A 15,322-nucleotide genomic window follows, 5' to 3' on the forward strand; every position below is an offset into this window, starting at 1 on the left:
TCACTAAAAGTCAATACTCTTTAATACACACACACTCTCTGAAGTATTTTATATATATATATATATATATATATATATATATATATATATATATATATATATATACACACACACACACACACACACACAATAGCTTTACTGAATTTAGTTCAGTTTATTTTATTTAGTTTTTAAAAAATTAGTTTAATTCAAATGCTTCATCTTTTTAAGTTGTCTACCTCCAAGCCGGACGTACAGGTATGACCTTTACATTTTTTACATCTTTATTAGCTGATCTACTAGGTGTGCTCAGTTGGCTTGCTCTGCAGGGCACTGTGTGAATCTGTGCTTTTGGAGAAGTGGACACATCCTTCTGACTGAGATGGGCGTTACTAATGGTGGCAGAACTGCGAGTGGTGGAAGCCACGGTGCTGCCTGCAAGCAAAGTGAGGCATGGTTTTGTGGGTATGGCTATGACTTTCCTGAGAGTGTAGATATGTAGCTCTACATATTTTCTCTTTGGGTGCAGATTTCTGGTAAATTGTTGGCTTCTTCACCATTGATTTCTGAATGAAGGACACTTTGGAAGTCAGACTTGTGTGCACTGGTGCAGTTGTGCATGAAGAGGCAGATGTAGTTGGGGTCAGGATTTTAACACTCTGAGAGTGTGTGAGTGGCTGGGGCTTGGTGCTTCTAACAGAAAAAACTTTCCTCATGCTTTGTTTTTCAGTGAGAGTTTGTACAGGATGAAGTGGCTTGAGTTTTAGTGATGAGGGGGAGGGATCAGGAGAAACTATAGTTTTTTTCAGTGGAAATTTCCTGAATGACTTCACATTTTCACATGTAGCATTATTAGATTTATTGGTTATTTTGGTAATTTCGCAGTCTAATTCCTGATTGGTAGACTTCCTGGTGCTTTTTAATTCTGGTGGGTTGCTACTGTTAGCATTAGTTTTAGCAGCAGCTGGAGAGACATCAAGCTTCTGTTTAAAACCGAAGTTGCTGTTTAATTCCTCATTCTGGATCTCACACTGTTTGTTTATCATCTCTATAGTTCTATCCACACCTGACTCCAGCCCTAAAACTAACTTGGCATCAACTTCGACCGTTGCCTTTGCAGGGTCAGAGGTCATTTCGATGTGTCTGTTCATGTCTGGGTGTTTGCCAGTGCCATGGTATGGAATCTCTTCATTATTTGTTGCATCACTGCTAGATATGTCAGTGGGGTCATTGCCATGGTAACCACAAAAGAAAGTTTTAAATGGAAAGTTTTGCAGTTCAGGAAACACTGTGTGGGTTTCCACCTGGACAGGCATGCACAATGAGGGAGAGTGTGTGTCTGACGGTGAGTGTGTGTCTGTTATATTCATGTTGCTGCCACTGACCCGCCGCCGCTGGCGATGGAGGCCAAACTCTTCCAGAGAGTTGTGGAAGCTGGGGGGTTGAGCATTAAGGAGCTCTATAAGCCCCTCCCACTTCACAGCTGTCTGAACATTAATTTCACTGCTGCACCTGGACCCCAAGACTCTGCATACCAATTGTTGTCTTGCCCAGGAAGGCTGCTTTCCCTCGCTGGATTTGACTCGTTTCAGATGAGACTCTGCCCTAACTGCATGCTCCTCATTCTCCTAGACAGAAAAGAATAATATTTGTGTGTGTGAGAGAGAGTGTGTGTGTGTGTGTGTGTGTGTGTGTATGTGAGTACCTGTACTGCTTTAGTGAATTTGGAGCAGAAATGATAAAAAATGTAGAAACACTCATCCAATTTGAATGTCTCTCTGTCTTCACAAAAGAAATCAATCATCTCTACTCCTTCAGTCACCAACAGAGAATGACAAACACTGACGTCCTTTAGAGAAACAACTGCACACTACAACACACAAATTTTCAACTCTGAATGATTAATACTGACTTCATAGAGACAAACATCTGCAACCCACAAAGCACACATTTTCTCTTGGTCTCTCTCTTTCTCACACACACACACACACACACATACACATACCTGTAAGAAGGTGTCTAGTTGCTGCATTAGTTGTGTATCATTTTGAATGTTCTGCTGTAGGATTTCTATTCTCCTGGTCAGATTGTCCAATTCAATACACAAAATGTCCACATTCACCCTGGGTGCAGAAGGGAGCAGAGAGGAACTGGTGATGTGTGGGACTAAAATACTGGAACTGTTTTTCAACATCAGATATTTTAATTAATGTTTACTAGTATTTAGAATTTAAGTGTTTGGGTTTAGTAATAGTTAGAATTCAGGAATCAGGCTACATTGGATGAGGCTAAGTTTGCTATGTAAAATACAGTGTAGAGAGTGGAGAAAATCAGAATGTTTGGCATGAACCAAATAATTAGTATGCTAGCTAAAGCAGAGGATAAAATCATGCAAACAGAAGCTCAAATCATTCTCTGTCCCCGATATTACATCAAATAAAAGCCACTAACACCTCCCATTATTAACTAATGGCTATAATAAGTTCTCTAGCTCTTCATTACAACTGGGTAACAAAACAATTTCCTCAATTAACTTAAAGTGGCTAATAATCATCTAACAGTCTTTTATGTTCCTGTTTAGAAAAAAAAAAACCAGAAAAAAGTCCTGCATCTTTTTTTATCTTATGAAATAACTGGCATTCTCACTCTCCATAATCCAACCTTGAGCTGCTGTATGAAGTGTTTGTATGTATCTAAGCAGGAACATTATATTTTTTTATACATTTTTTTGCTATCGTGTTTTTTAATTTTTAACAAAAAAAAATGTATAATATATATATATATATATATATATATATATATATATATATATATATATATATATATATATATATATATAAATAAATGTATAATATATGTATATATTTAAATGATTTATAAATCATTCTAAACTCTGGAGAGTGGGATTCTAAATCATGTGTCACATGCTCTGGTGCTCAGCACTCTATCGACAGTTCAAATTCTATTCTGGTTTAAGTTAAGCTTTATTCTTCATGTATTTAGTGTTCTACTTGGGTTTGTTTTGATTCATGTCTTGTCTCCACCCCTGCCTTGTTTGTTCCCCAATTGTGTCATGATTGTTCTCACCTGTTTATACTTTTGTCACTGATTAGTCTGTGTATTTAAACTCTCATGTATCACACCCATGTTGTGAATTATCAATGTTGTAACCATTTGATTGCTTTGTAACAAGCTTTATTTTCTGCTTTCATGGTTGGAGCTCATGTTTTCTCACTTTCATTTCACTTCCTAGAACTCACTCCACTAAAGTGACAGGGGCCTCAATACCTCAGTGAACCTCCATGTGATACATTACTGTTATAGAACTGTAGAGTCAGAAAGTGCTAATTGTGTTAAAAAAACTGAAAATGTAATCATTATAGTTTTAAATGTGTCTTTAACACTGGGTTAGGGGTTTGTCAATATTTTCACAAGGTATTTATTTCCCATTTTTGTGGTAGTGACATCCTCACCGTGCTGCGCTCTCGACATACTGAAGCTTGAGAGGAAATTTGAGCAGCTGGTCATCTTTATTCTTGGCCTCCTGCAGACAGAAGAACACAGTGGCGTGATAAATACAGACAGACAAACCAACACACACACAAACCAACCACACAGATTTTGACCAACCAGAGCAACAAAGTGCAGCAGGTTCATTCCTTGTTTATTGGATTTGGTTTCTGCCAGAGACAGAAGTGAGGAGAGTTTAAAACCCACAGCATTTCCACCATAACCATCCTGAGAGCAACACACATACAGAAAAAAGGCTACTGATCTGTAATAACAAATAGACAAGGGTTAAAGTAATAATAAATTAAATTTGAGCAATAATATTAGGAATCATACAGTGTTTATGATGTTTCCTGCTTCCAGCACCAGGTGAAGGACTGAGTGAAGCTCCACACAACTCAGCAGTTCTGTAAAATAAAACAGTGCAATATTAACCCTAGCCCTAGCTCCACAATATTAATCAGTATATATTTACATTTTATAAACACAAATAGAAGTGTAAAATGTATGTTCAAAATCATTTGTCTAACCCTCAGCTGGTAATTGTATATATAATTTTATTTACTGATAGTGAATTTCAAGTATGCAAATATTAGAAAAATAAATGAGGGATTTGATAAATAAGAGAAAATTAAGCAATGATTAAGAAATACCTCTGATGGCAGAGCGGATAGTGAACACATCCTGTTTCAGTGATGAGCATAAAACTGAAAACTCCTCCCTCAATAGCATGGCCTCTACACGCAGATCAAACCTAAACCCAAACACACATGCACACACACACAGAAACCAGAGAAGTAAAAATCTTTCCACAATTATGACCTACTACTTTCATTTTAATGCAGACAAGAAAACAACAATGAGCAATGATGTAAAAGACCCACACAGTTTGTACATTTCAGAAAGTTATTTGAAGAAGGTTGATAAAAACAGTTAAAGAGCAACTCAAGTGAAATTCATGAAAATTAATGTAATATAAACAGACCTATAAACATAATTTTAAATTTTTAATTGAAAGATTGATAGAGAATTCTCAGGTAACTCCATTGTGCAGAAAGCTTTATGTTTCAATGAAATATAGTAGCACAGAATGTAGACTATGGTTTGCTAAACTACTCGTACTTACTAGTCAACCAGTAATTCAATAAATTTATTCATTGTATTTTCCATGGTTAAAGCAAAAAGTTTTGACAAATTACTATTATGCTGGTTTATTTGTGCTGCATGGAACTAGTAACACTTCACTTCTGATGACAGCCACAAACATAGGAAATAAAACTCTTACCTGGGTAAAAGTGTGAGTTGGTACATAAAGGAGTCCACAGTGTTTAAATTTGTTTTATCTCCTTTATATGAATGGAGCTTTTTCACCTGTAATACAGATTTACAGGAAATGTGAACATACAAACAAAACTGACAATTCAGCTGTTACTCGTACTGCTTTGTTCATGTGTGTTTGTTCATCTATCACCTCATGTGTGTTTGGCAGTAGTTTGTTCAGTTCTCTCAGTCGTTCTGCTCCAAATGCCCCACTGTTTCCATGAACAATGTAATCAATGAGAGTCTGAATGGATCTGAGAAAAGTGACACAAACAACAGAATAAAGTAGGTCTGTCTGTCTGTCTGTATCTCTATCTATACTAAAAATACTTACTTTTTAAAACATTTAAGGAAAATCGCTACATTCATACTCCTTTTAGGGTCAAGGATGCTAATCTGGGCAAATATAAAAACACAAAGTAAATTAATTATTATGATTATGACAATAACACTATTATTAGACTCCTTCATGATCACACAGATATAACAACAGCACATTTGACTCTGTAATTCCTAATAAAATTTGCAAGGTTAATGTCAATGAAATTAGTTTTTGTCAGATGATCAGTGACCAGTCAAAAATCTCCACCTTATTGTTCTGCTCAGACAAACTGCTGTGTACTCGGTTGGTCTTGTTGCTATTTGTTGTTACTGTGTGTTTGTCAGTGTGTCCAAACAGGTCCTCAATAGTCTTAATGTCGATAAGAAATTTATGTTTATCGGAATGCTTTGCAAGTGTCCACAAGTTAGGTGCTCCTCGCTGTTGAATGTGTTCGTCTGGAATTGGCTTCCAGTAAAAACTCCTAATTTTACACCTCCTTTCAATGTTTGCCACTGGCAGTGGTGGGGGAGCAGCAGGAGGAGGTGGGGTGACGATGGTGTCATGGTCAAAAGTTGATGGGGATATTATGACTCCGCCCCCCTCTTTTTTGTCCTGCACCGTACTGCTTGTTGAGATGCTGCTCATCACATAAACTGTTTTAATTATAAGATAAATATTGTTAGAAAATGAACACACACAAAGTTTACAACAGGCTTACAGTTATAGGGATTCAGATTCAGGTTTATAACATAGAGATGTAGAAAAGTACAATCACTTATAATAAGCTGGTGTCACCAAAAAGAGGATGGTTTCACCGGTTTCCTCTAAAGGTTTTATCTTCACCACTATTTAAATTTAATTTCTGTAAAGCTGATTTAAGATGCTGGGACAATGTTTCAAGTTAAAAGCCCTATACAAAAATGTATTGTTTATACTTGTAAGTATATTTACAGTTCTGTAATTAATTTCAGGCCAAGTTCCCATCCTTCATCTGAGCTGGTGCAGCTTTGATATGCTAAATAAAGAGCCATATCCTGACGAGACCTGCAAATCACCACACACTTATAATTAAACACTACTGTGGTAAAGATTCATGTTTGAGGCTCTGAATCACGTTTACATATTAACATGAAACCGAATCACCTGTATTTGGGTTCAAGGTTCTAGCATGTACTATTCTGATTATTATTATATTTTTATATAATACTATGTTAGTTACTGCACTTGGTTTACAGACTGATAGTATTGATTAAAAAGTGTTACATTCAGACTCATACAAACCCAAAGCAGACAGTTATTAAGACAGAAAATAAAGAAATATGATGAATGAAGAAATGCTAGTGGAATTTGTATTTCCTTGTTTTACAATCCGATTTAACTGTATTTAACTCTGAAAAAAGTCACAAATTTTGCCCATTTCAGCTTACCTTTAGAGGCAATAGTGCAGATTATCCTCCAACTTGGAGTGTAAAAACTGTCAGATACACAGGGGAATGTGTTGAAGAAAGCTCTGTGTGTGTGTATATGTGTGTGTGCATGCTTTACACTGATAACGTGTGCATGTCACACCCTGCCTCTGTGTATTTGTTTTTGTGGTAATTATGTCCTAAAAGGATTGTTGCTCAGTTTGATTCTAAAGTTCAGGAGACCACAATGAAGTCTTAATAATGTCAGAATGATAACATGGTGAAGCTGCTATGAAAATGAAAAGAAACCCAAAAGTTAACATCAACAAAACATATCTGCCTCTAAATGTGTGTTCGTGTCTGTGCGTTTCAGTGTATCACAGCCCAAAGACTGCATGGTTGTATAGGGAGCCAAGGCAAAGTGGCTCTGTCAGAACTGCGTTATATTATCCACTGTTCCCATTGGGTTTTGGTGTTGAGTAAAAATGAGACAGATTTTTTTTACGGATGAAGCCTAAATAATAAAATTTCAGTTTACATTTAGAATTTGAGTAACACGTGGAGGGTGGGGTAATGGTGACCTCTGCTGATCGAAAATTGTGAACAGCTAATTTTGCTTTACATCTCATAAACTGTCATCCCCAAAAAACGGGTTGTCTCTATCTTTTTTTGTTTTAAAGTTATTAAGTAAAGATCTATGAAAATCACTAGTCCCATGATTTAATGGGATCCGCCTAATTTGCATAAATGTACACGCCTGTCCAATTGTATTACAGTGATGCCTCGAGATACGAGTTTAATTCATTCCGTGACTTTGATCGTATCTCAAATTGCTCGTATCTCAAAACAATTTTCCCTATTTAAATGAATTGAAATCCCATTAATCCGTTCCAGCTCGCAAAATTCCACTCCAGTTGTTTTGTTTTTGTGTTTTGAATATGAAAAATGTACAGTACTGTATTTATAAATGACAAATATTGTATAAAAACATACAGTAATAAAAGAGAATGTTAAAAAAATAGACTGGTTTTACTTTACGGAAGATGTGCATGGAGGTTGAGGGAGGATTAAACAGGAGGAATTTTGTCTCATACGTACACTTTTGCTTTCGTTCACTTACTCGCTACTGTACACGCTACTGTACACTCTACTGTACACTCAATGCTACTTTACACTTAAATGGAACTTAACTAAACTTCACTAAAATTAACGAACTTAAATCAAGCATCGCGTCAGTTCTGGCAGGCCACGTCGTCAAGTGTGCATCAGCTGTCCAGGACGCGCACCAATTCGGTTACGAAATCCATATTACACGAACATTTAAATTCCAATTCATAGACCCGCTCTATTTTAAATTTTGCTTAATTTTCTTCATCGCTTTTCTCTTCACTTGTTTTTGCCTTTTTTGTCACTCTTTCCTCACTAACATCTGCTGGTCGTTTTAATAAAAACCTGTCCGGTCGGCATATCAGATGCGGTGTAGTCGCACAAGTTAAAAAATTTTTTAAAGGATCAAACGCTTAAAACGGATCCGAAAATTAAGGATCCACAGACGGTCGGCACCTCACGCAGCGCCTTTGCGACTCTCCATAGGAAATGAATGACTTCCTGTTTATCGCCCGTCGTTTGTTGTGTGCAGTGGAAAGGCGGCTTTAACCGAGTGAGACGCTGGAAGCTGAGGCGGGGAAACAGAGCACACATGGTTGTTGGGGATCTTTGTTTCGGCAGCGGCGGCTCGGATGCTCGGATCTCAAAAATTTGCTCGTATCTCAAGCCAAAAATTTGGTCGAATCCCAGCTCGTATCTCAAAAAATTCGTATGTCAGAGCACTCGTACCTCGAGGCATCACTGTATAGCTGTTTAGATTTCTGAATGAGTAAATTTGAGAATTATGGTACTGAGTCGCATTTTTGCTAGGGTTAGGTTTGTGATCGCAATTAATATTCAGTTTATGGCTTAAGTTTAGGTTTGAAGAATAAAACCTAGGATTATGGTAAAACTATGGTAAGATTTGAGTTTAGGGGCTGAGGTTAAGATTAGGAATTAGTTAGGGTTACGGCTTATTGCCCACGCATGAAAACTAGGGGCAAGGGTTAGGGATTAGGGTTAGGTTGTTAGGGTTAGGGTTAGGTTAGGGTTAGGGTTAGGGTTGTGTGGTCAAAACGAAAATGCACATTTTTGCTCAAGAGCTCTGAAATTTGGTGGCGGTGAGTCGATTGCACATGGTTAGGGTTAGGTTAGGTTGTGTGGTCAAAACGAAAATGCACATTTTTGCTCAAGAGCTCTGAAATTTGGTATATATACTAATTTGGGGGCGGTGAGTCGATTGCACATGGTTTCAGCTCGATAGCGCCACCACGAGTCGAGATATGGTATTACACATTATTTTCCTATGGGTTTAGTGTTAGGGTTAGGTTTTTGAAAGAATACAATGACTCCCCCATCACAGGGTCTTAACCTGTGCGGTTTGAATAGGGAGATCAAGGGAAAGGCACTGACCGGCGCATGTTATTGCACAGCTATCAGAGCGATGACCTTTGATTTGTTGAGTAACAAGGAGATGAGCCACTGGATTGAGTGTGCCAGTCTCCAAATTTTAAGGTTTATAGAACAAGCGTGTTTACTCTTGTATTTATTTAATTAATTTATTGATTCTTTTTTATAATTTATTTATTTATTTTTTTTACATTTTTTTATTATTTAAAAAAAAAATTATTAAAAGAATTCTTTTTTAGGATTGTTACCCTATTTAAAGGGTTTAAGGTTAGAAACATTTTATGAATTTTAGGACACATCATCAGCAGTGCACCTCAGATTCATCGGGCGTTTCGGCCTTTGATCACTGTACACCCTCCTTTGAGGCGGCCAACCATAGGTTGATCAAGCCTTGGCTTGTGTCCCATGTCCAATCAGAAGTTGACTATTGCTAAAGCTAAGTAACTCCTCCATATTGGTGGAGTCAATGAACTATTTTGCCTATTAACCTATTTTATCTATGTATTTATTTATTTATACCATCTATCATTTAGTCCTAAAAGATGAGAGCGGACATGAAGGAGAGCAGAGTGAGTTTAGGCGTGAAAAATGCGTTTTTAGGTGTGAAAGTGATTTTTTTGTGGTGAGAAAAATGGTTAAGTTTTAGCTACCAGCAATACACTATCTTTCTCTATGTTATTTTAGTTTCTCCTATTTATTGTTATAATTGTAAACAGTAATAGTGGCAAAATTACAGCGCCAAGATTACTTGAGTATTTTTCCTATCAAACTGTTAGCCAGACTATTTTCTAAGAAATTTAGGAAGCTAATCTGGTGTGAGTGCAGTGAGGTGCATGATGGACTGTCGTGTGGTTGGTGCTAGCCACCGGTAGAAGACTTGGCCCCATTTAAGGTCTGTTGGCCCCAGACCACCGCCCTGTGTGCTGTCCTAGTGGACCCAGGGAGGCCGGCAACTTACCTCACCCCCCCAGAATGTCTCTTGTTAACACCGCAAGGTTTCCCGAGACAACCGGGCAGGGTCAGCAAACGTGTCCGTGAAAGGAGTCCAGCGCCGTCCCAGGAGACCCGTGGAGGCCAAAAACTCACCTCGGAGGCCTGATACTCACCTAGGGTCTGTGAACGGGTCCGGCGGCCGCAGCTCACGAGCCCGGGAAGCGTGGCAGGGGCACTAGCTGAGCACCTCTTCGTTAACACCGTTAGGGTTAGGGTTAGGGGTAGGGTTAGGGTTAGGTTTTTGCAAAAATGTTTCAAAAAGTATCCAAAGGATCTTTGGGCACGGGCACATCCAAAGAGACTCTATCCCCTCCTATATTTAATTGTTTCTATAAATCCAAGTAGTTTTGATTAATTTATTTGTTTAATTATTTATTTTCTTCATTACAGGTCTCCAGGAACCCCCTGTGGATGGAATGAACTGTCTTATCTAGATGGATGGCGGTAGGTATTGAGAGAGGATCCTATGAAGGTAAGTATTGAAAATGATTTTTTTTAGAATTTATATACAGAGGGAAAGGGAGAAAGGAAGGGGTAGTATGGCAGAGGAAGGGGGGGAAAGGGGGGAGAAGAAAGACAAAAAAGGTAAAGGTTAGGTTTAGGGATAGGAAAAGGTATAGGGGTCAAGAAAATAAGGGAATTGAGGGGTTAGGTGTTAGACTAAGAATTAGGTTAAGGTTGGGGTAAGGGTTTGAATTAGGAGAATAGGGTAGGGGCAGAGGTTAAGGTTAGGTTAGGTGTTAGGTTAGGGTTAGGTTAGGGGAAAAGACCGTGGTTCCGAGAGTGACCCAGAACCAATGTTGTGCACGGGCCTGCCACTCGGGCCTCGTTTTCGGCCACCACCGTCACGACGAACGAAAAAACACCGCATATTTAGAGTTACGAGCTTAAAGCGCTCTTCTAGAGTTGGAGGTCGGTCTAAATTAGGGTTCCGACCTCAGACGACGCCTAAGGTTATGTTTAGGGCTAAAAGTTAGGTTTACGGTTCGAAAAATTAGGGTTACGAACACACTTTAAATCTCCGGTTATGTTTAGGGCTGGGAATTAGGTTTAGGGCTGGGAATTAGGTTTAGGGCTAACGGTTAAGTTTTAGGGTTAGGCTTAGGGCTCCAAACCCTAGGGCTAGAAACACGGTTATGTTTAGGGCTGAGAGTTAGGTGTAGGGTTCTAAAAATTAGGGTTAAGTTTAGGGTTAAGTTTTAGGGTTAGGTTTAGGGCTCCAACCACCAGAGCTAGATACATGGTTAGGGCTAGGGGTTAGGGTTAGGTTTTTGAAAGTATACAATAACTCCCCCCATCACAGGGTCTTAACCTGTGGTTAGGGTTAGGTTAGGGGAAAAGACCGTGGCTCCGGGAGTGAACCAGAACCAACGTTGTGCACGGGCCTAGGGTTAGGGTTAGGGTTAGGGTTAGGGTTAGGTTTAGGACAAAAGATGTTTAGTAAAGGGAAAGTCCCTTTTGGTGCACTGGCCTAAAGAAACTTGGATGGGGACAGTAAACAAAAAAGGAAAAGAAAGAAAAAAAGGAATGCGTGAGAATTGTGAAGAGCATGAATCTGGGTAGGTATGATAGATGTATTGATGTAATTATTTATTTATTTATAAATTTATTCATTTTCTTAATTGCAGGTCTCCAGGAACTCCCTGTGGGTGGAATCTACTGTTTAATCTACATGAATGGCGGTAAGTATGGAAAAAGGATCCTAAAAAGGTAAGTGTTAGAAGATAATAATGATATTTATGGAATTAATAAATAAGGGGAAAGGGAGAAAAGAGGGGAAAGTGTAGTAGAGGAGAGGGGAAGGGGGAAGGGAAAGAGACGCAAGAAAGGTAAAGGTTGGGTTTAGGGATAGGAAAAGGTATAGGGGTAGGTAAAGGTTAGGGTAAGGGTTTGGGGTAGGAAAATGGGGTAGGGGAAGGGGGCATAGGTTAGGGTTGGGTGTTAGGTTGGGGTCAGGGTTGGGTGTTGGGTTAAGGTTAGGTATGGGAGAGGTATGGGGTTAAGGTTAGGTATGGGAGAGGTATGGGGTTAAGGTTAGGTATGGGAGAGGTATGGGGTTAAGGTTAGGTATGGGAGAGGTATGGGGTTAAGGTTAGGTATGGGAGAGGTATGGGGTTAAGGTTAGGTATGGGAGAGGTGTTGGGTTAGGGTTAGGTATGGGAGAGGTGTTGGGTTAAGGTTAGGTATGGGAGAGGTGTTGGGTTGAGGTTAGGTATGGGAGAGGTGTTGGGTTGAGGTAAACACAGGGGTAAAGGTAAGGAGATGGAGTGAAAATAAGGGTAAAGGTTATGATTGGGGATGACAAATAGGAACCATGAAAATAAATAAAGAGAGAGTCAAGTATATGGAGTATTAAGTGCTAGGAGGTAAGTGCCATGAAAAAATAAAAAATCAATCAAAATAATAAGTGCTATAAAGAATCACTGCAACCCACACATAAAAAATAAAATAAATAATAAACCTCCATAACTCTAGAGTCATCTTTTTATTAAAATATAATAATAATAATAATAATAATCATAATAATCATATTAATAGACCATGATATTGCTGATGAGAATGATGATGTTTGGAAACAGTGGGATCCCGGAGACCTGCAACTCATAAGTTTAAAACATGCTAGAGAACGTCAAAACAAAACCTCAAAATTGAAAGATGTGCATTTTATAACCTTGGAGACCTTTGACTAGTGTGACTTACCCTATTACATTAGGTCCCATGAGAATCCATGCTTTCAGTTAGTGCACTTTACTCTTTCAAAAGAGGTTTTTTGGTTGTTATGACCACATTGGATCTAGTTGTTCTGTCCAATAGTCAAATATCAATTGTGCTGTCCCAGCTGTCCAATGTATGTGGTCTCTTTCAACTTTGAAAAGTCGCGAGTTCACCTCAAGCAATGGATTCTCATGGGACGTAATGTATTCATTAAGTTCCTCCAGATTGGCCAGCTCCTGGTCGGGCAAAGACATCGAAAAATGAACGGCTGCTGTGTGAATAGCGGCCTTGGGAAAAGCTGTACGGGCCGCCCTCCACAGGCCCTGTAACTGTTTAATGGAAGTCTTGTGTGGTTGTTGGTGTCTGTTGAAAATACCTGCCGCTAATATGACCTGCTGTGTGTGTGGATGTGGTGGGAGTTTTCTTAAGACTTTAGTGAGATGTAAAAAATTAGCCTCCGGAAAACTATCTACCTGTATGTCTGTGTTCTTGATTGAGGGGATACGACTCAGATTAGAATCCCCTATGAATACTATGGGTTTATGTATTGTGATGAACCAGTCTGCTGATTTTCTGTTTGTTTTAATGTGTCTGTATGGAGCGTCCCTGAGCGGGGCCCTATCCAAAAGCCCTTCGTTTGAGGAGTCGGAGGACACTCTAGATGGCTTGGCCACTGCAAGAGGCTTAGATTGGAGGGAGGATTCAGAACGGGTTTTAGGTGGAGAAGATTTCTCTTCACGTCGCCCCATCATCCTTATCCCCTTCTGCCTAGCACTGGTTTCAGCCGTGTCCCCGTCATTCTCCCCAAACGTAGTAACAGTTCTAAAATGAGAGATGTGGTAAAGGTTAGTATTGTTGTGTTTGTTTTGTGGTTCTGCTATAGAAGGTGATAGTGATGTAGAAGAGAAAGATGGTGATACCGAGTGTTCAATGTTGTGTTGAGATGGTTTTTGGTAGACCTGGGCCTGTGGAGTAGCGGCCTTCTGGAGTGAAGTGGCATGTGAGGGGCCCGCTGTGTCCAACGATTGGGACTGTTTATCTATAATGATTTGTTTGCAGGCAGTCAAAGTACTGTCAAATAATTTTAGTTTATACCTATTGCGGGCCCACTTCACTGCCACCTGCCACTCCAGATCCTCAAGGTTAGTGATCTGTCCTAAAAGGTTATGGATGACTGTAGTGTAGTGTTCCTGTAAAATTACCATGTTATTGTACATCCAGTCAGTTGTGTTGTGTATGATTCTGTCAGTGGTAATGTTATTGGGTGAAGATGGTTTGATGAACTGAGTGAGTTTTTTAACTTGTTTGACCATCCCTGTTGGGAAGGTGACTGTATCTAATGAATTTTGAACTGTTTCCATGTGATGTTGTGCCTGTATGAGTTTGAAATAGGTTTTTGTAAGAACTTTGTCCCACGTGACCTTACTGTGGTGTGATGTGGCTGTCTGCATACTGTGTGATGTGGATGTCTGCACGTGTTCCCCATCTCCAGTTGGACGTTGGTCTCTTAAAACTGAAAATCTGTTCTGCAGAGTAATCATGGTTATTAAAAACACAAGAGGAAGATAAACACAGTAAAAATGAAAACTAACAAACCAAGAAATAAAATTGTTATCGCCCAACTTACTCAGGTGGAGGAATGAGTTGGGTTTAAACAAAAAACGGGTTTAGGCAGAAGGGCCTAAATGTGGATGTGAGCAACGAGTCCCTCAAGCCAACTTGTAATCCAGGTGCCGTTTGGGAAGGAAAGAGAAGGTTCCACTTGTCTCTTCTTCAGAAGCAGGTGGGTCAAAATCCAGCCTTTTTTACCTTCTTGAATGGTGGTCCTTTTTCTCCCAGTGTCCTGGTTGGCTTGGTGTTTTTTTATTGTTTTTGTATTGTTGCTGTGATCTTCCGTCCTCCGTGAGGTTTAAAATAACAAACTTTATTTGAAGTTTCTTAAAAGACTTGTGCAGAAAAGAAAAAAAGTAAAAAGAGATTCCCTTAAAATCCTGACGTTTCGCACATTGAATGCTTCCTCAGAGGACTATCAACTGGAGTGGGGAGTTAAACTGCCTTATATACCTATAGGTGAATGGGTGTGGTGTCTAGAATGTGACCTCACTCAGTAAAAAGAATGTTGATTGGTGGATGCTTTGCACCTACCAGGAAAAGCTTCATCTGGAGTCTTAATTTTCCCTTCCAAAGGAAGGTGTGACATGGCAGTCTCTGGTTGGTCAGCTTAACATTGAGACTGCCATTTTGTTTTTCAAATTAAAAGTCACAGTAGGTTTAGGTGTTAAAATGGGCTATAGCTAAAGAAAAAGAAGAAAAAGAAGAAGAAGAAGAAGAAGAGGAAGAGAAAAAATTAATCATACCGGGTTAGGGTTAGGGTTAGGGTTAGGGTTAGGGTTAGGGTTTAGGGTTAGGGTTAGGGTTAGGGTTAGGGTTAGGTTAGGGGAAATACCGAGGCCCGGGTCCAGGCCCGTGGGGATAGGGAATTAGGGTTAGGGTTAGGGTTAGGGTTGTGGATTAGGGTTAGGGTTAGGGTTGTGGATTAGGGTTAGGGTTAGGGTTGTGGATTAGGGTTGGGGTTAGGGTT

General features: G+C 39.3%; 1 protein-coding gene across 1 annotated transcript; it reads right to left on the reverse strand.

Moving 5' to 3' along the window:
• Positions 1-184: 184 nt before the first annotated feature.
• Positions 185-6,644, reverse strand: LOC132862160 (FH2 domain-containing protein 1). The gene is made up of 12 exons (XM_060894048.1): positions 6,559-6,644; positions 5,399-5,784; positions 5,144-5,205; positions 4,961-5,063; positions 4,775-4,860; positions 4,143-4,243; positions 3,826-3,896; positions 3,610-3,717; positions 3,453-3,523; positions 1,985-2,102; positions 1,685-1,849; positions 185-1,607 (listed from the first exon to the last, which is right to left on the reverse strand). The coding sequence occupies exons 2-12, from the start codon at positions 5,774-5,776 to the stop codon at positions 372-374; spliced, it is 2,499 nt and encodes an 832-aa protein (XP_060750031.1). The 5' UTR covers positions 5,777-5,784; positions 6,559-6,644; the 3' UTR covers positions 185-371.
• Positions 6,645-15,322: the final 8,678 nt, after the last annotated feature.

Source organism: Tachysurus vachellii, chromosome 19 (assembly GCF_030014155.1).
Source record: "Tachysurus vachellii isolate PV-2020 chromosome 19, HZAU_Pvac_v1, whole genome shotgun sequence".
Classification (NCBI taxonomy): Eukaryota; Metazoa; Chordata; class Actinopteri; order Siluriformes; family Bagridae; genus Tachysurus; species Tachysurus vachellii.

Bases quoted from the DNA above. Each gene is read 5' to 3' on its own strand.
- LOC132862160 (XM_060894048.1), bottom strand. From the start codon at position 5,776: ATGAGCAGCATCTCAACAAGCAGTACGGTGCAGGACAAAAAAGAGGGG. The intron at 5,206-5,398 runs GTGGAGATTTTT...ATATTTGCCCAG, and splicing joins TGTCTGAGCAGAACAATAAG to ATTAGCATCCTTGACCCTAA. The intron at 3,524-3,609 runs GTTGGTCAAAAT...TTCTGTCTGCAG, and splicing joins TGCTGCACTTTGTTGCTCTG to GAGGCCAAGAATAAAGATGA.